General features: G+C 39.3%; 1 protein-coding gene across 6 annotated transcripts in view; it reads right to left on the reverse strand.

The window, feature by feature from the left end:
- Positions 1-736: 736 nt before the first annotated feature.
- LOC100756984 (sarcoplasmic reticulum histidine-rich calcium-binding protein) overlaps positions 737-26,556 on the reverse strand; it is a 114,047-nt gene continuing 88,227 nt past the window's right edge. For 4 of the 6 annotated variants that reach the window (XM_027433608.2, XM_027433609.2, XM_035449899.1 and 1 more), the window contains 7 exons: positions 24,697-24,822; positions 23,347-23,426; positions 17,815-20,048; positions 16,012-16,093; positions 14,322-14,371; positions 3,971-4,091; positions 737-1,352 (listed from right to left, as the gene is read on the reverse strand). In XM_027433608.2, the coding sequence (XP_027289409.1) occupies positions 1,254-1,352; positions 3,971-4,091; positions 14,322-14,371; positions 16,012-16,093; positions 17,815-20,048; positions 23,347-23,426; positions 24,697-24,822 (2,792 nt within the window). In that variant the 3' untranslated portion in view covers positions 737-1,253. The remainder of the gene's footprint in view (positions 1,353-3,970; positions 4,092-14,321; positions 14,372-16,011; positions 16,094-17,814; positions 20,049-23,346; positions 23,427-24,696; positions 24,823-26,556) is intronic. The other 2 variants (XM_027433612.2, XM_027433611.2) reach the window with 2 other exon arrangements.

Below are 26,556 nucleotides of genomic sequence, written 5' to 3' on the forward strand. Positions count from 1 at the left end.
TACCCAGAAGCAGTCTCCCAATTGATTCTGGACCTCATCAAGTGGTGAACTGACAGTAACCATCGCACCAGCCTTATACAGAAATACCACATAATTACAGCATCACTTTGTGGAATGTAGAACTATAAGGTTAATTGAACACAGAGGCCGAGAGGTCAAAGTCATACTTTGCTGATTTATCATATCAGGATCATTATTGCTTTGGACTCCAATTATCAGTGGTCAGGAAAAAAAATCATATTTATATTTAAATATTATTTGAGCTGGGGAGACAGCAGAGTAGTAGACCATGGCCTACGATGCTTAAGGCCCCAGGCTCTTTTTTTTTAATTACATTTTTTATTTTGTGTATTTGTGTACAGGCATACATATGGAAGAGGTTAGATGACAACTTGTAGAAGTCAGTTCTCACCTGGGCGTTGGTGGTGCACACCTTTAATACCAGCACTCGGGAGGCGGAGGCAGGCAGAACTCTGTGAGTTCGAGGCCAGCCTGGTCTACAGAGCGAGTTCCATGACAACCTCCAAAGCTACACAGAGAAACCCTGTCTTGAAAGAAAAAACAAAAAACAAGAAAAACAAGAAAAAAAAGGTCACTTCTCTCTTTCTACTACGTGAACACAGGGGTGATCTCATGTGGATGAAGCTTGGTGCCAAGTGCCTTTGCCTGCTGAGCTGTCTCACACTCCCAGGGCCCTAGGCTCTAGTTCTAGCACTGAAATAAATAAATAAAGAAATGCCAATGCTCATACACTTTATTATTTTTCATGTGCTTATAAAACCAACAACAGAAGATGTTAACACTTCACTTTCTGTTACAGTACCAATTTCTATAAAATGTAACAGTACAAAAGTTTTCTATTTTAGCAATACAATAGTTAAAGTTACTAACAGGGATTGGTTTTTGTGTAGAGAACTTTCTTATCAGCTATATAGGTTCCACAGCTTAAGGACTACAGTAAATTATATTTTCTCTCACATTGAAAAAAACCTTATCATTCTAAAGATAGCTGTTTCCTTAAAATGACCCACTTAAACCAGCTTTCTTTTTGCTCATCTCCTTATTCTCTTATGCAAACAGTGCTAAACAATTTTTACTTCCAAGTGCTTAGTATCAACAAAATCCTAGCATCAAACCCTACCTAAGAAAGTACTTCAATAATAAGTCTAAAGTCCAACATTCTAAGAATATATTTATGCTCCTAAGTATGGTTCAGTGCAATTAGCAGCTAACCCCTAATAGGAAAGGACAGTTCAGTCTTCCCGTCTTCCTTGTCCATTGTTCATATTGTTTAATCTGGCACGTCTCAAAGTCCTCAGTATGGTGAATCTAGTATGGAGAGACAGGTTAGTCTGTGAAAGAGACAAAAAGCTTTAAGTTAGTTTAACAAAATACTCTTGACTTGGGTTATTAAAAATAGACTAGGGAGCCAGTCCTGGCGGCACACACCTATATTTCCAGCCCTTGGGAGGTGGGGGCAGGAAGGCCAGGAATTCAAGGTCATCCTCAGCTATAATACAGGAGTCAGCCTGGGCTATGTGCGACCCTTAGTTCAAAAAAAAAAAAAGGAACAGGAGGGGGAGGGAGGGAGAGGGAAAGGGAGGGGGAGAGAGAGAAAGAGAGGGTGGGAGGGAGAGAGAGGAGAGAGAGAGAGAGAGAGAGAGAGAGAGAGAGAGAGAGAGAGAGAGAGAGAGAGAGAGAGAGAACACTAGGCAGCTAGGTCTGCTGGTGAAGGCAGGGTTAAAAGTCTTACTGGGCTACAGAGACAGTTCAAGGTCAACTTGGGCAATTTAGTGAGACCCTGCCTTGAAAAAAATGTACTTCCAGGCACAGTGACACATGAGTCTCAGCACTCAGGAAAACCAGGGTAGGCAGATCTCTATGTATTTGAGGCTAGCCAAATCTACATAGTCAGTTCTAGGCTACCCCGGTCTACTCAGTGAGATACTGTCTCAAAAACAAAAACAAAAAACAAGGTAGTGAGAAGGCAGGAAATATGGCTCCATGACAGAGCTCTTGCCTCATATGTGTGAAGCTCTGGTACCTCAATTCTCTGTATGAGAATAAGTTAAAGGGCAAAGAATCACCCAGGGGGTGGTTTAAGAAGATTCTGTGGGGGTGGGGTGAAATCTGTCTGTTTGAAGAATGTGCACAAGCTCTCCTTGAGACTCTAGAATCATAGGTAGTTTGCCTGATCCTTGGTTTAGTCCTGAGGTCTCTAGTTAGTCCATCCATTCTAAACAGCAGAATCAAACAGCTTTAACGGAAGAGTATGGAAGAGCATATTACCACAAAGACCAAGTAGCAATATGCTTTCACAGTCGAATGAAGGGCAGACTTTCTTCTACATGCTGGAATTCAAATGCATGAAATGCATGCCTCATAATCCAGGGTTTGACAATCTAATATATGACAGCAGTCCTAGGTACAAGCAACTTCCTATTGGTCTTACTGGTCTACAGCTGACTGGAGTACTTCAGAGACTGCCAAGTCAGACTTCATTCCAGTTTCATCTTATATACATAGTCACAAAGCCCAAGTTTCTTTCCTCATTTTTTAAACATACCCTTTTCAACATCACCTCAAAAGCTAAGTCAGAAACAGGGTTAGTATTGTTCTGTGACAGAGACTGTTTTCTGTTTTCCACTTACGATATACACACATGTACACACAGACACCTTTTATCTTGTCTTTGTTTTTCTAAGACTTGATATATAATTCAGCATGTCCTTGATCTCTCAATTCCTACAGTACCATGGCTTATTTATGAGTTACAGACTTCTATGCACAATATAATCAGAGCACAGATGGAATGGTATACTTTGATTGTTTCAGCTGATTGCTAAGTGAGGAATGGCAGAAAATTCTTTTAATTTCATTCCCTTATAAAAGTCTTTAGACATGTATTAGATTGCTTATTTGCTCTAGTACATAGTCTAGTGAATGAATGGTGGGGGATATCCTTTTGTGTATGTTTCTCTTATTGGTTGATGAATAAAATACTGATTGGTCAGTAGAGGCAGGAAGACAGGCGGGGCTAGGAGACGAGAATTCTGGAGAGGCAAGAGAAGTGGCAGTGAGAGACACCATGTAGAGACTGGGAAGATAGGAGGCACCAGGCATTCTCTGGCGGATAAGGCCATATAGAAATACATAGATTAGTAGTTACGGGTTAATAATTAAGAGAGAGCTAGCCAGTAAGAAGCCCTAGCCATTGGCCAACAGATTTTTGTTTTTGTTTTCATTTTCGTTTTCTGAGACAGGGTTTCTCTGTGGCTTTGGAGGCTGTCCTGGAACTAGCTCTTATAGACCAGCCTGGACTCAAACTCACAGAAATCCACTTGCTTCTACTTCCTGAGTGCTGGGACTAAAGGCGTGTGCCACCAACACACAGCTGGCCAACAGTTTTATAATTAATATAGCATCCATGTGTTTATTTGGGGCAAAGTGGTTGTAACCTCCATCTTCAAGTAAACATGGGTGGATGTTTCTTTGTGAGCATCATATTAAGACTTAATACAGCTACGGGAGTAACTGTATAGGAGTGTGGGCTAATTCATGCCATGACTGAGGTTTGTTTGAAAGTCTGGAGAGATGGCTCAGCAGTTAGGACCTGAGTTTATTTTTGAGCACCCACATCAGGTGGCTCATTAATGCCTGTAGCTCTAGTTCCAGAGATCAGCATCTGGCCTACACACACCCACACACATACACACACCCACACACACACACACGGGATGGGGCAGGCAAACAGACAGACGTTAAGTATAAATAATTAAGGTTGGCTTATTTTCCCAACTTTCCTGTTTTTCACAAAGGAAGAAGATAGGAAAAGACTTCTTGTGTATTAAGACATCCACAAGTTTCCTATATGTAAAAGATAACCTTATATATTTTAAGTTGACCTAAAATAAACATGGCTTCCTCAACATCTAGTGAGCAAATAGTTGTGCAATAGTATCGTAAGTACCCGATTATTGCGTGCTCCAATATTGAAGCTCAGTCGTACTCCTTTTGGGTGACGTGGAATAGTCTTAATTGTGGTGTATCTACCATTCAGGAATTCAGCATCAACTTCAGGTCTCCATAAACTGTTAATTAAAGCATAATAATTAACAAGTAGATAGTGGCCACAAAGCATAATAATTAACAAGTAGATAGTGGCCACTAATCAGATGACCAACTTTGAGGCCTTCAACTTAATTGTATGTAGGTCTTATTTCTAGAAGTCTAAAAGAAGGTATGAGCTTTATCACTGAACTATATTCCTAACCTTAGGTATTATTACTATTATTAATTTCCTTCACATCTTTAGAGTTTTTACCTGCTAGATAGGAATCCAGTTTTACTCTTAAGTATACTGTATTTTGTAGGAAGAAAATGGAACTGCAATTGCCTTAGACTAGGATGAGGAGAACATGGGTCTGAATGAAGAGTGACTCATAAACACTATGAAGTTGTAGGGACGACAGTAAAAATGTTCTAAAATCATACAATGAGGAAGACAACACATCTCTTAGTCTACCAAAAGCCACAGAGCTGTGTAGTTTAACTACATAGTATAAAAATTATAACTTAGTAAAATCATTAAAAGCTATGCTTATAATCCCAGCACTCAGTAGGTAGAGGCAGAACAATCAGGAGTTGATGAATATCTTTGGCAATAGAGTTTGAGGCCAGTGTTGGCACTATGAGACTGTCTCAAAAAACCCAAAGAAAACAGCTTCGTTCTATTTTCACCACTAAGACTACCTATTTTTCTGAGTCCCAACTAAGTGTAACATTCCCTTTCCCCATTTCTATTACTTCTTGGATAGTGGATAAAATCCTAAGCCTGTTAGGCCAGTTTGAAGCCTATTCATACCCATGAAGCTAACATTTTTGTAAGGGCTAAGGGTACAGAACAGTGGTAGAACACATGATTAGCATGTGTGAAGCCCTGAGTTCCATTTTCCTCACGGTAAGAATCCCAAGTAAAACAGTGAACAAAAAGTCAATGTGATAGCGCAAACCTAGAATTCCCTAAAGCAGGAGACTGAGGCAGGAGGATCTTGAGTTTAAGGGCAGTCTGGTTATATAGAAGTTAATACAAAAGCCAGTTTTAATTCCTGTAACATTTGTTGCGCCATGTTGCAAAGGTGTGTTCCATAAAGTGCCTCCCGGATGGCTGCTCATGGGTCTGGTTTATCTTTTGTCTTACAATGGCTCTTTGTGTCAGTAAACAGCACAACAAAAAGAAACTTTTTTTTTTTGAGACAGCATCTCATGTAGCCTAATTAGTTGAAAATGACCTTGAACTTTGGAAACTCTTGCTTCCATTTCCTGAGCGTTGGCATTGCAGGCATTGGCCAATAAGCCTGGTGTTATGCCCTTCTAGGGAATGAATCAAGATTCCTACATGTTAGACAAGCAGTACATCTCCAATCCAAGGAGGAATTTCTTAATGGGTAGCTAAAATAGTATCAGGGAATAGGTTGATCATATGTAGTCACACTTTACTATAACACAGCAAATGTCCAAATGCTGTGTAGTTGTCTTGATATTATTACTTGAGTTACTGTAGTCAGCAGTTCTATAGAAACAAGGTACTTTCTGTAACAACTATTAACAATATAAATATTGTTCCTATTAGGCTTTGAGTGGACCAAACACTGTTTTTTTTTTGGGGGGGGGTGAGAGTTCAATGAATAATTACACATACAATAGTTTCCTTTCTCCCTTCATACATCTCTCTCTCTCTCCCTACTGTTGCCTTCCTCCCTTCCTTTTACAGTGAGTGTTAGACATCAAACTCAGGGCTATGTAATTCCAGGCAAGCGCTCTACTGAGTCCTTCAATGTTAACATCCTCAAAAAATTGCTGTTGCATTCTTTCTGGCCTTTTCTTTTTTCCTCTAATACCATGCACCTGGGTTAGCCTAATGCAATCAGAGGACAAGGCCAAAAGTGGAAGTCAGGGTAATTGACAGTGAGGAGGTGATGATTTGGGTGAGATGTATGTGCGGGTTGTGTTGAAGTTGGAACTGGCATCTTACAAGACGGGGAGTGGGGTAGTTCAGGTTTTGTTTTTGAAGAATGGACTCTGGCTGACAAGCAGCAAGAAACTAGATTCTGCCAACCACTAGAATGATCTTGGAAGTAGGTACCTCTCCAGAACCTTCTAGTAAGAGGGCACCCAGGGCAGCACCATGATTTCAGACATGTGAGTCTAGCAGACAAGCAAACCTTGTCATCTGACCTGCCAATCTGGAAGATGATGGATGGGTCCTATTCTAAGCTGCTGTGTGTGGTAAAGATAAATGACAGGCAGGGACATTGTGGGGCAAGTTCCCAAGTGTATGTGGTGGCAGTGTGGTGATAGGGCTACTGATCTTTGAATGCCCTCAGCTCTCAAATCTGTATGTTGAGCAACTGTTTTAGCTAAAGCTCTTAGAGAAACTTTAATCCGTGACTCATTCATTCCAGTTGACCTTGAGTATACTTTACTTATTATTGTGCTAAATTCTCCACCTAGAGGCAGTTGGCAGTGTGTTTTTGTTAAACATATGATATGTGATCTCTGCTTGAGCATGTCGTATGCGTTAGCCTCCAAAACAGCAGTACTAAGAATGTCCTTTTTGGAGGCCAAGAACATCAGAAGTCAGTTCTGTTTCCTGGTTTCTTATTACCTCTTAGGCTTGCCTGGAAGCTCTGCAGGAGGAAATGCCTGAGACGGAGAGGAGGTGCTTAGATGCCACCTATTGGGTGACCTACTGGACTGACCATCATATTTACTTGCTTATACCTCTGAAATGTCCCCAGAGTAGCACCTTGACAGTTCCCTGCCCCTGGAGACCCGTTCTTCCTATAATATGCCCTCTGTGGCTCATGAACTGCACTTGTCAAATTTGTAAGACAAGAATTAGAAAGTCATTGGCTTTGGTGGCTCTTGTGTTTTCCAAAACTCTAGCCCTTCAAAGCTAAGCTCACCAAGAACTGAGAAAGAAAGGCTCTGAACTATCAAATATACCCAATTATTTCCTAAACCACTTACTATTCAAGTAATAAACTTCTTTCCACTCTTGCTCCCTGATTGTGGTTATCCTTTTCCTAAGATTGAATCCACTGCCCACAGCCATTGTATTTGTTTAAGCAACAAAAGAAAGTGAATATTCTAGCATTCCAAGAATTAAACTTCCTCTGTACTTGTAGTTGTGGAAAGGCAATACAGAACAATAAAATCTCATAGGGTTTTTTTTCCCTCAAGAAAGCGTTTCTCAGTGTAGCTCTGACTGTCCTAGAATTTGCTCTATAGACCAGGCTGTCCTTGAACTCACAGAGATCCACTTGCCTCTGCCTCCCTTGTGTTGGAATTAAAAGTGTGAACCACCAGTGCCCAGTCCCATAGGTTTTGTAGAAACACAAACTGTGTTTGAATGTACCTTCACACTTTTGTTACTTGTATAATTTGGGAAAGTTAAAAATCAAAAGAAAAACTACTTTCCTTGGCTGGAGTGGAACTCCACGACACAATGATAAGTCTTTTTACATCCTGTGTGCACATCATCCTAGGTTTGACCACCAGTAGTACCAGAAAAAAACAACTACGCTTTCTTCAGTTTCAATCTATCATTCTGTAATATGGAAATGCTAATACCTTACCACAGAGGAATTCTAGGGCTAAACTAAATTATGAATATAAAACTGCTTACTTAACAACTTTCAGTTATTGCACATGTATCTTTGGTTACACCCATTTCAAAGGTAGCATAGCAACATTTTTCTCCTTCCCACTTGCATAAATTCCCCTACCATCATTGAATGAGTTTTAGACAGCCACCCACAAATACCATCAAAAAAGACCAACTCCTAAATTCCAGTGCAAGAGGCCAAAATACACCATCCATAATTAGCCTTTTCTATAATCATTATATTGAACTAATCCTTTTGAGAAACACAAGAAACATGGGCAGCTGTAGAAACCAAATGAAAAAGTAAAAGTCACCCTTTTATGAGAGAAATGTACATCTTCAAAGGCAATCGCTATTTATAAGCATTTTCCCTTTTTGCCCCACGAAGAGAAGGAAAAGCAATAAATGCAGCTCTTGTTTTCCCTTCTTATCCTGACCATCTCCCTGAGCAGGCCTTTACCTGCATCTTTGTTTGTTTCAGGGAGGATGATATTTAAGTACAAAATTGGCCTTGTTCAAGTCTGCTGTTGTGGTAGGGACCATCACTACTTCCTACACATACAGCAGGTAGTCATGTTAAGAAATGTCTGTTTTGCTTATGTTTGCATTTTGACTGGTTTTTGTTACAGGAGTCTATATCAACTAAGATCTAAGAAAGAGTAAAGGAACACAGAATTCTTGCCTCCCTGAACCATCACAGGATAAGCCTTGCTACTATTGCTGCTAAAACAGGATGTTGATATTCGCCTAGCAGACCCTGTTATTACACAGAAGAGCTTCCAATCTTAAAATTGAAATAATGTCCCAACTTCTGCCTGCCCACTCTGGGAACTCCCGTCCTGGGGTCTGTAGGCAGATCGACTCAGCCCCTGAGGACCAAGGAACCCCGAGTCTGCTGAGATCGCTGGGCTACTCCTGCCCCACTCAGGGCAGAGGTGAGCTGCTTCAGCTCCTGCCTTGGGGCCAACTTCCGGCTGCCCACTCTGGGAACTACCGTCCTGGGGTCTACAGGCAGATTGACGTGGCCCCTGAGGACCAAGCAACCCAGAGTCTGCTGATATCTCTGTGCTAGTCCCGCTCCCACCCACCTGGAGAGCGAGTGCCTCAGACCCTCCTGCACCCACCTTGAGACCCATCAGAATATTGGACCCTCTTGCACCCACCGGAAAAGAACCTTGGACCTATACACACCAGGAAATGAAGAGACACCAATTGCACCCACTGGAAGAAGAGATGAGAAGACAACAATATAAGAACACATCCAACAGAAGGAAAACCAGTATGACACCACCAGAGCCTAAGGAATTTATACCAGCAAGACCTAAACATCCCAACACAAATGAAGCAGAAGGGAGCAACCTTGAAAACAACTTCATGCAGATGATAGAGACCCTAAGAGAGGAAAAGAGAAAATCCTTCAGAGAAATGGAAGGAAAGACAAACCAAAAGATCCAAGAAATCAAGGACATACAATTAAACAGCTGAAGGAAACAGCTCAAGACCTGAAAACTGAAATAGAGACAATAAAGAAAATACAAACTGAGGGAATGCTGGAAGTAGAAAAGCTGAGTAAATAATCAGGAACCACAGATGCCAGCATAACCAACAGAATACAAAAGATGGAAGACAGAATCTCAGACGCTGAAGATAAACTAAAGGACATAAATTCATCAAGCAAAGAAAATCTTTAGTCCAATAAATCTGTAACACAAAATACCCAAGAAATATGGGACACTGTGAAAAGACCAAACCTAAGGATAATAGGTATAGAAGAAGATGAAGAAACCCAACTCAAAGGTGCGGAAAACATATTCAACAAACTCATAGAAGAAAACTTTCCCAACCTAAAGAAAGACATGCCAATGAAAGTACAAGAAGCCTACAGAACACCCAATACAGTGGACCACAAAAGAAAACACCCAGTACAGTGAACCACAAAAGAAAGTCCCCTTGTCACATAATAATTAAAACACCAAACATACAGAATAAAGAAAGAATATTAAGAGCAGCAAAGGAAAAAGGAATATAAAGGCAACCTATCAGAATTACACCGGACTTCTCCATGGAAACTCTGAAAGCCAGAAGGACCTGAATAGATATTCTACCAACTCTAAGGGAACACAGATGCCAGCCCAGATTACTATACTCAGCAAAGCTTTCAATCACTATAAATGAAGAAAACAAGATATTCCATGACAAACCAGATTTAAACAATATGTAACCACTAATCCAGCCCTACAGAAAGTACTGGAAGGAAAACTCCAACCTAAGGAAATTAACTACACTCATAAAAACATAGGCAATAGATAATCCCACTTTACGAAAACCCAAAAGAAAAAGCAGGGTAAATCCACATACAATACCACTACCAACAACAAATGAAAAACAAACAAGAATAAACACTCAACGGTCCTTAATTTTCCTCAATATTAATGGTCTTAACTCGCCTATAAAAAGACAAAGGCTAACAGACTGGATACAAAGACAGAATGCATCCTTCTGCTGCATACAAGAAACATCAACTTCAAAGACAGACATTACTTCAGAGTAAGGGGTTGGGATAAGTTATTCCAATCAAATGGACCCAAGAAACAAGCTGGGGGTAGCTATCCTAGTATCTTAAAAAATTAGACTTCAAACTAAAATTAATCAAAAGAGATGAAGAAGGTCATTTCATATTCATCACAGGAAAAATCCATCAGAAAGAAGTCTCAATTCTAAACATCTATGCCCCAAATACAAAGGTACCAAAAGAAACATTATTAAAACTCAAATCACAAATAAGACCTCACACAGTTATAGTGGGAGACTTTAACACCCCACTCTCACCACTGGACAGCAAACAGAAACTTAACAAAGAGACAAAGAAACTAACAGAAGGTATGACCCAATTAGGATTAACAGACATCTACAGAACATTCCATCTCAACACAAAAGAATATACCTTCTTTTCAGCATCCACCTGTACCATCTCTAAAATTGACCACATACTCGGCACCACCTCAACAGGTACAAAAAAATTGGTTTACCACCTGTGTCTTATCAGACCACCATGCTTTAAAAATAGAATTAAAAAACAACACAAATGCAAAAAACCTACCAACTCATGGAAATTGAACAATGTGCAATTGCACCACTCCTGGGTCAAGGAAGAAATAAGAAAGAAACTAAAGACTTCCTAGAATTCAATGAAAATGAAGATACAACATACCCAATCTTATGGGTCACTTTAAAAGCAGTACTAAGAGGAAAGTTCATAGCTCTAAGTGCTCACATGAAGAAACTAGAGAATAGTCACACCAGAGAGTTGACATCACAGCTGAAAGCTCTAGAACAAATGGAACCAAATTCACCCCTAGGGAATAATCAAACTGAGGGCAGAAATCAATAAAGTGGAAACAAAGAAAACAATTCAAAGAATCAATGTAACTCGAGAAAATCAACAAGATAGACAAACCTTTATTCAAACTAACCAAAAGGCAGAGAGAGATCATGCAAATTAACAAAATCAGAAATGAAAAGGGGGACATAACAAACGGAAACTGAGGAAATCCAGAGAATTTTCAGGTCATACTTTGAAAACCTGTACTCCACAAAAAATTTGAAAATTTAAAGGAAATGGACAATTTTCTGGATAGATATCACTTACCAAAATTGAATCAAGAACAGATAAGCAACTTAAGCAGACCTATAACATCTAAAGAAATAGAAGCAGTCATAAAAGTCCCCCCCCCCCAAAAAAAAAACAGGGCCAGATGGTTTCAATACAGAACTCTACCAGAAATTCAAAGAAGAGCTAATACCAATACTCCTTAAATAGTTCCACACAATAGAAACAGAAGGTTCACTGTCAGACTCTTTTTACAAGGCTACAATTACCTTGCTACGCAAGCCACACAAAGACACAACTAAGAAAGAAAACTACAGACCAATATCTCTCATGAGCATAGGTGCAAAAATATTCAATAAATACTGGCAAACCTAAGTCATCCACCATGATCAAGTAGGCTTCATCCCCCAGATACAGGGTTGGTTCAACATCGAAAATCTCTCAATGTAATCCACCGTATAAACAGACTGAGGAGTCTGGTGGGAGTGCCAGCTCGTACAGCCACTTTAGCAATCAGCATGGCAACTCCTCAGGAAAATGGGAATCAGTCTACCACAAGATCCAGCAATTCCACTATTACGCATATACCCAAAAGAAGCCCATTCATACAACAAAGACATCTGTTCAACGATGTTCATCGCATTATTATTTGTAATAGCCAGAACCTGGAAACAACCTAGATGCCCCTCAACTGAAGAATGGATAGAGAAAATGTGGTATATTTACACAAGAGAGTACTACTCAGCAGAAAAAACAAAACAAAACAAAAAAAAGGAATCTTGAAATTCACAGGCAAATGGATGGAACTAGAAGAAACCATTCTGAGAGAGGCAACCCAGTAACAAAAAGACTGGGAAACCAGCATGGGACTGATCCAGACTCCCTGAATGTGGGTTTCATTGAGGAGACCTTGGAAATCTATGACGCCCCTTGTAGTGGATCAGTACTTATCCCTAGCATAGGATACTCCCTGAGCCTTGATATAAGGGGGTTGGCCTAGGCCCTATCCCAAAGGATATGACAGACTTTGAAGACCCCCTACAGAAGGCCTCACCCTCCCTGGGGAGAAGATATGGTATGGGATAGGTTGGGTATTAGCTGGGCGGGCAATGGAGGAAGGGAGGGAGAGCAACCTGGGATTAACATGTAAAATAATCTTCTTTTTAATTAAAATAAAAAACAAATGGCATGAAATATAAATTAATATATATTAAGTTTAGTAGATGGCTTTTATTTAAAACAACCTTAAGCGTTAAAACACCAATTCATCAAAGACTATAGAAAAAGTATCAAATGTTAGAAGATATTTTCAATGCATACATACAGTAAAGAATTCATTCTAGAGTATGAATAAATCCAAAAATGAGGAAAAATGAGCAGCAAAGTGTATAAACCAACACCTCACACAGATGTTAGCATGGTGAGTACATGTGAAAGAGGTACCTGTTAAAGTATATTTTAGGGAGATTACCAATGCTTATGGTTTTATTTACTTGAGTTTTGGTTACACCAATGTTTATAAGTATACATATTTTTAATGTTTCTGAATGTATTTTATCTCATATAATATGTATAAACTAATCAAAATATGTGGTGCATTACACAGTGGAGTACTACTCAGCAAAAACAAAACAAAATAAAAAAACAGTGGAATCTTGAAATTTGCAGGCAAATGGATGGAACTAAAAAAAATCATTCTGAGCGAGGTAACCCAGTCACAAAAAGACAAACATAGTATGTACTCACTCATATGTGGATTTTAGATATAAAGGAATACCAGCCTACAATCCACACTGCCAGAGAAGCTAGTAAACAAGGAGGACTCTAAGACAGACACATACATGGTCCCCTGGAGAAGGGGAAAGGGACAAAATCTCCTGAGCAAATTGGGAACATGGGGGGAGGGGAGAGGGAACTAGGAGAATGAGAAGGGGAGAAGAAGGGGTGAGGAGAACATGATGGGGCAGGGAGGTTGAGTTGCGGGAAGAACAAAAGAGAGCAAGCTAAGAGATACTATAATAGTGGGAGACATTATACATTTAAAGAGAAATCAGGCACTAGGGAAATGTATGGAGAGCTACAAAGATGACACCACTAACAATATAAGCTACAGAAGAGAGGCTACTTTAAATGCCCTCCCCTGATAATGAGATTGATGACTACCTTATATGCCATCCTAGAGCCTTCATCCAGCAGCTGGTGGAAGTAGAAGCAGAAACCCACAGCTAAATACTGAACTGAACTGTAATCCAGTTGCAGAGAAGGAGGAGTGATGAGCAAAGAGGTCCACACTAGACTGGTAAAACCCTCAGAAACAGCTCGCATGAACAAGGGAGAGCTCTTGGTTCCCAGACTGATAGCTGGGAAACCAGCATGGGACTGATCCAGACCCCGTGAATGTGGCTGTCAGTGAGGAGACCTTGGAAATGTATGGGGCCCCTTGTAGTAGATCAGAACTTATCCCAGCATAGGAATGGTCTTTGGGAGCCCATCCCACATGGAGGGATACTCCCTGAGCCTAGACAAAAGGGGGTGGGCCTAGGCCCTATCCCAAAGGATATGATAGACTCTGAAGACCCCCTGTGGAAGGGCTCACCCTCCCTGGGGTGCAGAAAAGGTATGGGATAGGTGGGGCGTTAGTTGGAGGGGAGGGAGAGGGACCTGGGATTGACATGTAAAATAATCTTTTTTCTAATTAAAATAAAAATTTAAAAAATTGAAATAAAGAAAAAATCCAAATAGTTTTGATTTTTCCAGTGACAATTCCTGTAGAGAGATATATCCAGTTTCGATGCAATTTCAATGATATTGAAGATATATCATCAGAGTATGACATATAAAAGTCTTAAATAAAAATAAAACCAAGCCAGGCTGCTATAATTAAGACTTTTCTAATTCTGACTAGGATTATTTTTTGCAATTTGTTAATTATTTTTTGCAATTTCTCAAGGTCAGATTGTAAGGCTCTAGGATGGATGTTATATTCAATGTCAGTTTTCATATTTTCCTCTTAAGAACTGTACAAAGTTCATCTAAAGTTACCTGTCAGAACTTTCGTCACTTTGATCAGAGCTGTAGCCTTCTTCTATCAGCTAAATGGAAAGAATTGAAACAAATTATTGAAATGACATCAGCACAAGGTGTTTTGTTTTTTAATATAAGTTGCAATTCTTAGCATTTAAACGACAATAATCCCTTTGTTTGATTCTTAATATTGTTAGCTCTGGCCTTTGCCATCTTGTAAACCTTTCCCACCTTGGTTAACTATGACAACTGCCAAACTAAAGTGACTGAATCCCTAGAACTAAATTAAATTGCATTTCTAGATTCTTGCTTACCCTATGCTTTCCAACACCGCCCCCCCCCCCCCCAGATACTGATCCTCTGACATTGTTTAACTGAACACTGACTGGTAACTCAGCAATGGCCAATATCAGGCCAAAAGGGAAGACTTTCCTATACTGTGTACTCATGTCTAAGAGGACCACAGGCTCTCCAGTTTCTTGAACTAGAGATATCCTTGATACATGTGTTTTCCCAAATATAGCCTGTGCAGTTACAGGGTCATGCAGTCCCATTTCTGTCTTTCACTCTTGCTGACCTTACAAGTGTACCATTCAATTTCTGATATTGTACACAGATGCAAGAATGTCAAAGGCAGTGTGCCCTTAGAGATAAATCAGTTTAAGCCTTCTAAATATGCTGGAAAATTGCAGTTGAGAATAATCAAGTGACTTCCCCAAGGCCCTGTAGTAGTGACCTAGAGAAATACTCTTAAATCTTGATGTGGCCTGGGTCCAAACATTATTTATCTGGATCTAAGGTAGTATCAGAGTTCCAAAAAAATCCACAAAGGGTTGTCTCAAAATTTGTATATTCAAACTTGAGACACTGATGGTCTTTGTAACAGCTAAAGTAGAAAACTGTACTATTCCAGTCATTTAGTTTTATTAAGTGTCATTTCTATACCAATTGGGAGCTTCCAGATTTTTGATAAAATTAGATGCTTTAAAACCATCAACTTATGTCTCTTGTTATTATAATTACTTTGTAAGTGATAACAGCTAAATAGAAGAAAGGATAATCACTTCATACAAATGTTAGTTGGCCCAGATCAACCAACAAGTAAATAGGCTGTTTAACAGAGGTCTGAGGTGGTGGTAGAGGTAGGGGTGGGGGAAGAGAACCTGACACTGACCATGATGGCACCTACCTGTTAGCCTTGCACTTAGTGGGCAGAGGCAGGGAGAGCAGAATTAAAGGCTGGGATTACAGGTGTGTGCTGCCATGCTTGAGTTTATGCAGTGTAGGTGATCAAAAGCAGTGACTAACTAGTCCATGCCTGGCAAAAACACTCTTCTAACTGAGCTATGTTCATTTCAGACAGGATCTTGCTATGTAGCACAGGATTGTCTTGAATTTAAGCTCTTTGTGTCTGAACTTCCTGAATGCTAGGATCTTAGGCGTCTTAACATCTTGCAGAAAACTTACAAGCAATTATACTAGAAGATTGGAAAGAATTTTTGTAAGCATATATAATATGATCTATGGATTTCCTTATACATTGATATTGTTAATTTATTTTTAAACTCATGAAAATAATCATTAATATAAATAAATGCCAAATTTTCAAAGAAGCAAAAAAGACACAAGAGGAAATCCTAGTTAAATGAAAATGATACATAAAACCACACAGACTTTTGAGGTAGAAAGTAGAAGGCATTGCACTTACCCCTCCATTCAGATTAATTAGCTCATTTCTGTGCCGTTCCTGATCAAATAAGTATTCAGTCTGTTCTCTTATTGTAGAAGTTCTGGTATTCATCACAAAGGGTAAAAATTCAGAAAAATAATTTTTACTAAAACGTATCACTGACAGATTAGTTAACATTTGTGAATGATTTATTTAATTTTATGTATGTATGTATGTATGTGTGTATGTGTGTGTGTATGTATACATGCATGCATCTCTGTCAGAGTATGACTATGTATTGATACATGTTCCTGTATACACATGGAGATGCCAGAAGAGGGCACAATCATTTTCCACCTATTGTTTTGAGGCAAGTTTTTCCCTGATACTGGGGCTTGCATTTTCTTGGCTAATCTGGAAGCCAGCAAGTCCCACTGAATAGTCTTGTCTCTCCCCATTTCAGCAACTGGGCTACAGGTTTGTATAGGACACCTGGTTTGTTGTGTAGGTTCAGGGACCCGAAGTCTTGTTTTCATGCTAGTACATCAAGTATTCTAAATTCTTAGCTATCTCTCTAGCCCCCTAAGATTTTTAAGGAGACATTTCAAATTAATTCTCTTTATGATATTGAAATGTAGAATAACCAGTTACTAGCTATATGTTGCATCTAGAAAACTTGCAAGTAAATGGATGGGATTAAGAAATATGCCAAGTGGGTAACCCAGACCCTGAAAGACAAATGCTGCATGTTCTCTATTTTTGTGGATATTCTGAATTCTTAGGTGAGAATATATAACCTTGAGTAACCTCAGAAGCCAGGAAAAAAAAACAAAGAAGCCACAGTGGGAGGAAGAGGTGCTCTAGAGAGGACTAGAGTAGGACATTGGTGCTGTGAAAGGGAAAGTGAGAAAACAGGTTGGGGATTTAACTGAAAAGTGGGGAGGAAATACAGAGAGAGAAGGATGGAAAAATAATTAACACTAAGAATATTTAATAAAGTCATAGGAAAACATAGTAATTTTGAGCTCCTGAAGTATATATATATTTAAAATATACATAAACATGTTTAAAAATATGTATGTAGTTTGAATGAAGTTATGCCATTTTAAGTGTCAATGCTCCCCACAAGGATCATAGACAATCTAAAAAAAAACCCCAGGGTTAAGCATAGGAAACCTCCCTTTCAATTGTTGGTCATGGGAGTAGAAGAGACTGCCAAAACAGTATAGGCTATTGATGTTGCCGTTGTTTGCTTTGCATAATTTGAAGGTAAGACCTTATTGCTGAAGACAGCACATACTTTAGATAGTGGGCTTGGAGAAAATGAGCTGCTCAAAGGCACATTTGCTCAGCTGAGGTTGTGGCTCAGAGGTAAATCATTTGCTTAACATGTACAAGGCCTTGGGCATAACAACAACAACAACCCACACACATATATATTATTTGCTAAAGACTTTTATAACTCCTTAGGAAGGAGATTAAGGAAGGAAACAAATTCATTATCATTATATTTTATCAATTTAACATAATTTGTCACTACATTACTTTGCCTACCAGTTTGAAAGATGCAAAGAAAACTAACTAGATACCAAGTAAACAACTTTCTTTATTGGGTAGCCCTCAGAGGAAAGGTCAGAAACTGGAATACAAACTTAGGTACTTCATGTGGATGTCAGTTGACACCATGAGCCACATAATTCGAATAATCTGAATTGGAACAATTTCTGAATTAGGAAAATACATATTTAGTTATTAAGATACAGAAATAGAATGCATGCCTATACATTTCCATATCCTTAAAAACATTGTACTAACATTGATAAATCATGGTTTTGTTTTTACCTGTCAATTTCAGGGTCAGATTCCGGTGATGTTTGGATTCTTCCAAATCTTTCTCTTTGACCACGATATCTCTCTTCAAGACTTCGAGATCTCCATGTACGGTTGTTATGAGCTCTCCTTACACGGCCACGATGAAGTCTCCCTAAGTGGTCATTATTAGCTCTCCCAGCATGGCTGTTACGAACTAGCCCTGTACGGTTGGGACGAGCTCTCCCTCTTTGGCCACGACGAGCTCTTCCTCTGTGACCACTATGAGCTAGCTCTGTGTGGCTTAGATGAGCTCTCTCTGCATGGTTGGGAAGAGCCAGCCCTGTGTGATTAAGATGATCTCTCCCTCTCTGGCCACGGCGAGCTAGCCCTGCACGGCTAAGACGAGCTCTTCCCATGTGGCCAAGACGGGGTCTATCTGAGTGGTCATGATGTGGTCTATCTAAATTGTCATGATAAGGTCTATCTGAGTGGTCATGATGTGGTCTACCTGCATGGTCATGATGGAATCTACCTGAGTGGTCAAGATGGGGTCTATCTGAGTGGTCATGATATGGTCTATCTGAGTATTCATGATGTGGTCTACCTGCATGGTCATGACGGGGTCTATCTGAGTGGTCATTTTGGAGTCTATCCAAGCGGTCAAGATGGGGTCTATCTGAGTGGTCATGATATGGTCTACCTGCCTGGTCATGACGGGGTCTATCTGAGTGGTCATGATATGGTCTACTTGCCTGATCATGACGGGGTCTATCTGAGTGGTCATAATATGGTCTATTTGCATGGTCATGATGGGGTTCATCTGAGAGTTCATCCTCAGGTCTATCCAAGTGGTCATGACGGGGTCTATCTGAGTGGTCATAATATGGTCTATTTGCATGGTCATGACGGGGTCTATCTGAGAGTTCATCCTCAGGTCTATCCAAGTGGTCATGACGGGGTCTACCTGAGTGGTCATGATATGGTCTAATTGCCTGGTCATGACGGGGTCTATCTGCGTGGTCATAATATGGTCTATTTGCATGGTCATGATGGGGTTCATCTGAGAGTTCATCCTCAGGTGTATCCAAGTGGTCATGACGGGGTCTATCTGAGTGGTCATAATATGGTCTATTTGCATGGTCATGACGGGACTCATCTGAGAGTTCATCCTCAGATCTATCTGAGTGGTCATAATATGGTCTATTTGCATGGTCATGATGGGATCCATCTGAGTGTTCATCCTCAGGTCTATCCAAGTAGGCATGACGGGGTCTATCTGAGTGGTCATAATATGGTCTATTTGCATGGTCATGACGGGGTTCATCTGAGAGTTCATCCTCAGGTCTATCCAAGTGGTCATGACGGGGTCTATCTGAGTGGTCATAATATGGTCTATTTGCATGGTCATGACGGGGTTCATCTGAGAGCTCATCCTCAGGTGTATCCAAGTGGTCACGACGGGGTCTATCTGAGTGGTCATAATATGGTCTATTTGCATGGTCATGACGGGGTCCATCTGAGAGTTCATCCTCAGGTCTATCCAAGTGGTCATGATGTGGTCTACCTACATGGTCATGACGGGGTCTATCTAAGTGGTCATCTTGGGGTCTATCCAAGTGGTCAAGATGGAATCTATCTGAGTGGTCATGACGAGGTCTATCTGTATGGTCATGATATGGTCTAGCTCCATGGTCATGACGGGGTCTATCTGAGTGGTCATAATATGGTCTATTTGCATGGTCATGACGGGGTCCATCTAAGTGTTCATCTTGAGGTCTATCCAAGTGGTCATGACGGAGTCTATCTGCGTGGTCATGATGTGGTCTACCTACATGGTCATGACGGGGTCTATCTAAGTGGTCATCTTGGGGTCTATCCAAGTGGTCAAGATGGAGTCTATCTGAGTGGTCATGATACAATCTAACTGAGTAGTCATGACGGGGTCTATCTGAGTGGTCATGTGGTCTACCTGAATGGTCATGACGGGGTCTATCTAAGTGGTCATCTTGAGGTCTATCAAAGTGGTCAAGATGGGGTCTATCTGAGTGGTCATGATATGGTCTATCTGAGTGGACAGGTGCTCTCCTGAAGGGGCTAGGAGATCTGGAGTGTCGGCCATGAGATCTGTTAATGGGGCGACCACGAGATTGGGAGTGGTCATGAAATCTCCTGAAGGAAACTTGATTTCCCTCTATTTGTGGTTGTCTCTCTTCAGATTGGTTTCCATTCCAACCTGATCGATCTTCACTGTTGTCATGTCTCATCTACAAAGGAGCCCAATTACATAACACAAATGAAATATATTGTCCATGGTTTGATTAAGTCATAAGTGTAATTTTCAAAGTCCTCCCTCCCTTCCTTTATTGAGGCATTGTCTAACTATATAGTATAGGTTAGGCTGGAAGTGCAGATTTTCATGAATGCTTGAATAGGCTTGTACTATCACACACGACTTCTCAAGACCATTTCTGTCTTTCTCCTAGAATTATACTATGACTTTACGTTTATATACTAGTTACCAGATGCAACTTAAAGACATGTCTGATGTACCACATCCCTTGCACAAGAGATTATACATATGTAACATAAGAAATATGGAAAACTAGCTATGTTATGAATTTTAATAATGAAACAAACAATGTGACTTTATAATTGAGATGAGAGACATTTTGTTGGGGGGTAAGGAGCTTAAGCTGGACAGAAACTGTATCCAAGCATAACCTTGAACTTCTGAAACTCCTACTCCCACCTCAAGTGCTATGATTAAAGATACATGCCACAACATCTGGTATTATATGGTACTGGGGATTGAATCCAGACCTTTATAAATGTTAAGGCAAGTACGCTACCAACTGAACTACTTCCACAGGCCCAAGAGTAATAAGTGTATTTAATGTTTTGTAACAGAACTTCTTAAGACCAAAGAAAAGCATTCTAAATTATTCTGTTGATTATTTTCCTGCCCAGTGGTCATTAAAAAACTACCTTCAATACAAAAAATTACTTAATTCTAAGAAGAAAAACAAAGAAAGTGGAATGTATGGTATAAACGAAGCAAAGGGTTGGGTTTGATACAGTTCAAATAAATTTATCCGGTAATAACTCAGCTTTTCTATCCTTTCAGTTTTTAAACCAAAAGGGCAGTATAGTGAATCACCAAAAAGGAAATTATGAAAACTTTGAAAAAATGTCTATGATGTCCAGAGTAAAAAAATACCATCATATGGACTGTGCTAAGAAAGCAAGATTTAGTGTATGTTGCTTAGCAAGGAAAACATCCCTTATATTTGGCATTACCATGTACTGCAACAACACTGTTAAATGCTAGTAGTAACTGCTAAGTATGAGGAAGGTATTAGCACAAAGAATATATATATATATATGTATATATATATATATATATATACACACACACACACACACACACATATAGTATATTGTAGTATATTGTGTGTATATATATACACAACTTGAATAAAAGAAAAGTATGAAAAATCAGCAGATTTGATACAGGAAAAATTCACAGCCACTCTTCAGTATTCCTATTGAAAACATGAATAAGTAAATTAGGTAGACTATCATGTTACCCTTTTAATTTTAAGTGACTAGTGTTGGGAGAACAGTGAGTAATCAGGAAAGACAAGATTGAGGCACATCTCCTGAAGACCCTTTTAACAGTGTCCAATAGTTTTATAAATGTTTATGTAAAGAGTATTTTCTGGGCTTGGGTTGTAGTTCAGTGGTACAGTGCATCATAAGCATGAGCAGGACTGTAGTTCCCATCTGTTGTATCCCTAAGAAATTATTTATGCCAAATTAGGTACTATAAGATTCCTAAATTTAAGAAAAGAAATAAATACTCATAAGAAAAGAATGTACACACACACACACACACACACACACGGGTTTATGTGCCCATGGTATATATGGGTGTATGTGCCATGGTGTGCATGTGGAAGTCAGAAGCCAACTTTGTATGAGCCTACTTTTTCCTTTGACTTCTACAAGGGTCCCAGAGATCCAATTGGGTTGGCTAGGCATGTGTGGCAAGCACCTTTACCATTTTCTTCTATTTGCAACCACAAACCTATCAAAAATAATTATAGAGACAAGATGTGGTAGCTGATGCCTATAATCCCAACACTTGAAAGGCTGAGACCACATATGTGTGAGTGCCCAGAGGCCAAAAGAGGGGTTGAAGCCCTTGGAGATGGAGTTACAGGAGGTTGTGAGCCACCTGATACCAGTGCTGAGAATTGAACTTGGATTTTCTGGAAGAGCAGCAAGGGCTCTTATCCACTGAAACATCTCTCTAGTCCTAAATTCTAGTTTACACAATTAATTTTAATACTACTAAAATATTTTTTACTGTAACTTAAGATCAAAAATTATGAGGACAAAAATGAGAATGATTCTGTAGGATAAATGACACAATCGCCAGCTTATGTTTTTACATTTTATAAATTCAAAATTCCTGATGATGATTGAAAATAAAGATAAAATATTTATTGAAATAGTTGTAGGGACAAAAAGTGAACCAATACCAAATTTAAATTAAAAACATGGTAGGAAGGAAAAATACTAAGAAGAAATCCCTGTTCTCAACAGAATTTAAAATTATTCTCATTATTATGAAATATGTTAACTAAGTATGGTGTTTAGAATGAGTGGCCCCCATAGGCTCATATATTCAAATGCTCCATCCCCAATTATTGGAACTGCTTGTGAAAGGACAACAGGATCATAACAATTCTTATAAGGCAAAGGATATCATTGGGGCCTGACTTATAGTTCAGAGGTTTACCGTTGTCATGGTGGGAAGCACGGTGGCACTCAGGCAGACATGGTGCTGGTAGAAGAAGCCTAGAGTTCTACATCTGGAATTGGCAGGCAGCAGGAAGAGAGAGTGACACTGGGTCTGGCTTGAGCATTTGAAACCTCAAAGCTATTGCTTGACACACTTCTTCCAACAAGGCCATAGCTACTCCAACAAAGCCACACCTCCTAATAGTGCTATTCCCTATGAGCTTGTGGAGACCATTTTCATTCAAACCACCAGAAAAATTAGGAGGCATTGTCATGTTGAAGATATGTCACTTGGTGGGGCTTTGAGGTTTCAAAAGTCCGTACCATTTCCAGTTTGTTCTCTCTCTCTGCCTCATGCTTGTGAATCAGATGTAAACTCTTAACTACTGTGTCAATGGCATGCCTGTCTTTCTGATATTACACTCCCCCGCCATGATGATCATGGATGTTAACCCTCTGGAACTGTGAGCTCCAATAAACTCTTATTTTTTCTAAGCTGCCTTGATCATGGTGTTTTGTTACAGGAATAGGAAAGCAATTAAGACACTTGACACGAGTATGGTCCCAGCGCTCTGGAAGACTGAGGCAGGACAACCATCACGAGCTCTTTGCCAGCCTTGGCTACATAGTGAATATTATAGTAGTTTGTCCTATATAGCAAGACCCTGTCTCAAAACAAAAACACACAAACATTTAAAAATCAACAATGTCACATTTCAGACTCTCGATTTCTGTTAACTCTTGGTATTGACTTACCAGAAGAAATGAAGGATGATTTTCTGGAAATCTTCGTCTGAAAAAATTATCGTTTCTTCCTCTACCACCACTTCTGAATCCTGTGTATTATTTTGACAACAGTTATTTTCTGTACCTTCATCAGTGAATTCAGCAACTTTCAGAATCAGCTATTAGAAGCTAGGCCTTGTTTTGGAAAACATTTACTCTTTCATCACTCTTACAGTGTCTGACTGTCACACTGAATTCTACAACAGTTTTTGCCATACTATCTATACTTCAAAGGGGCAATGTTCATTTAACACAATATTTAAGATTCAGTTATATATGGTACCAAAGTTGAGACATCTAAAATTAAAAATAATATGCCAGCATAAAAAAAAGTGTTCTTTTTATTAATCATACCAATATTTGCCTCAGTTATCTAATTTGATTTGGGTATAGAGATAGTTTAAGAAACACTTATAAAATACTTTGTGGGAATGTGGCTCAGTTGGCAGATTTCTTTCTTAGTATGCACAAAATACCTGAATTTGCTCCCCAAAACAACATAAAACTCAGTGTGCCCGCACATATCTGTAGTACTGGCACTTGACAGGTAGAGGCAAGAAGATCAGAAGTTTAAGCTTAGTTTTCCTTGGCTGCACAGTGAGTGGAAAGCTAGTACATAAGACCCTATCTCAGAAACATAAATTCAAAAACTAGGAACATCTGAAAAGCTTATAAAGATAAATTTTATGTTTTATTGTGTAATACATGAAAATATTTTCTTACCTGTCTTAGCTGTATTGCCCCTACAATAACTCCTCTCTCTGTTTCTCATTAGCGACTGAACTACTAAGAGATTCATATGAAGGCTGCAATAAATTTGGGTAAGCTTGAAGAGACTTATAATACACACTGTGTTAAGATGTTGCTAAACTAATGAGTAGATCAGAGAGACCCTCAATTGTTGAAAATATTTCTTTACAATGATAATCTGTATAGTGTGTTTATGTTCAAATGTGTTTATTTCTCCAAGCAATGCTGTTAGGGTATAGGAGATATTCTTCACATTCTACCTCATTCTCTTTACCCAGTAATATTCCTTTATAACAAAATGTGGTTGTGACAGTGGTTAGGCTATTGATCTTAACTCTCCTATATTACCTCCTAAAAGTATAGCAACCAGGCTAATCTAAAACAGTTATTACCTCCATTGTTAATTTCTCACCCTGCTCTCCATTAGAAAAGTAACTCATCACTTAAACATTTCTTTCATTTGACCTAGAATAAATTCCTACCAACCCTATACAAGTCCATGTCTGAGAGAAATGAAGTATGCAACAAAATGCAACATTAGTATACTAAAAGTTTTAGAATGTGCTTTACCTATTCCCCGATGATGCCTACGGATAGCCACTGGCCCTCGGAAGCTTGGTCTCTGTGTATCATCCTGCTCACTGTATTCTTCATCAGAGCTAAGGGCTTCTAGTTGTCTACGGAATCTAATTTCATCTGCATCAGAAATTACAGAAAAAATGAAGAAAATAGAAAGTCAAATGACAATAATTTGTTCTTAGACACATATCTATATCATACTTCATCATATTTCAGAACACACAGAACTGTTAAATGTTAAAAAAAAAAATCCCTAACACTAGTAATACAGTTGGAAAACCACAGTAATAGCAAACAAAATTACAGGCAGTTATGAAGCACCCAGTTTCCATGTGGGAACTGAACTCTAATCCTTTGAAAGAGCAAACACTATTTAAAAACAATTAAATATTTTCTTTCAAAATTAATTATTTGAAAATTTCATACAATCTATTTTGACCATATTTACCCTCCTCCAGAAACTCCTCTCAGACCCACCCCTTATTCCATACCCATTCAACTTTGAGTCTGCCTAATTTTAAAATTCATCAACTCCAATCTAAGATATACTGCTGGGTTATGTGTGAATGACATGCTAGGGCCATACCCTCAAAGCAAACTATCTCTAAGCAGCTATCAATTGCCAATAGAAACTGTCCAACTCTCCATGGCATGCTGGGATTCATCTGGCCTGAGGTACTGTTCATGGTGTCACAATCATTTCTCCAACTGCACAAGACTCAGCAAGTTCTAAATCACTCAGAAAGTCCTTGAAATTGACCAGATATATGTACAAGGTCTGTTCACCCAGTGCTATAAAACAATAGGGACTGCTGAGGAGACCTGGACTGGACTAGACAAGCTACTGTGAAGCTGTTGAGCTGCTTGCAAGTTTGCAGTGAGCTCCAGGGTTCTAGCATTCCTGAACTGTCATCAATGTCTCTTGTTCATACTTCAATTAGGAACTCCAATAAACTTAATGGTTCATTAAACTGAACTTCAGTGGTATCTTTATGTGTGACTATGTTCACCTTTCTCCAGGATTTATGTCACACAACATCATGTGTGTGTGCGTGCCCATGAGCGTGTATATAGGTGCACACATGCCATGGTACATACATGTGTGGAGGTCAGAGAACAACCTCATATGTCTGCACTCACTTTTCACCTTATTTGACATAGGGTCTGTTATTTGTTGTATATGTCAGCCTGGCTGGCCCTTGGAGCTTCTTGGTATTTCTCCATCTCTGCCTCTCATGCTGCTGTGATTATAGATGTGTGCTACTACAACGAGACATGTAGATTATGGACATTTAAAGCTAGGTTCTTATATTTGCAAGGCAAATGTTTATACTATAGAGTCATCTCCCCAGATGTTTTCCTATTTTTCTGCTTGCCTGTTTGAGAAAAGGTTTTGTTTTGTAGACCAAACTAGGCTCAAGGAGCACTTAACTTATCCATGACTCCTTATTGCTGGGGTTATGGGCATGTGCCACCACACTCAACAAGTTTCCTTAAATAATATGGAAGATTTTATGTCAAAGAAATTCATGATAACTTCATTTACAACAAACAAACAAAAAAGGCTATCAGGTCCTATTATCTCAATAGACAGATCATTTATAAGTGCTTTCACCTAGTTTCAGAGAAATAGCATCATTCCTGAGTAAATGCCAATGTAAGACAGTTGTATGTATTTTATCAACTACAACAAGTTGGACATGAGATGATACTTTGTAATCTGTCACCTTATGCACTCAGAGAGAGAACACTTACATAGTTAAAAGATTTCAGTGGTGTCATTTGCCACAGACAACTTAAGGCACCTGAAGTTTTAATCAAAACACACTCCAACTCATATCACTCCCTTTA

The sequence above is a fragment of the Cricetulus griseus genome, chromosome X (genome assembly GCF_003668045.3).
Source record: "Cricetulus griseus strain 17A/GY chromosome X, alternate assembly CriGri-PICRH-1.0, whole genome shotgun sequence".
Taxonomy (NCBI): domain Eukaryota; kingdom Metazoa; phylum Chordata; class Mammalia; order Rodentia; family Cricetidae; genus Cricetulus; species Cricetulus griseus.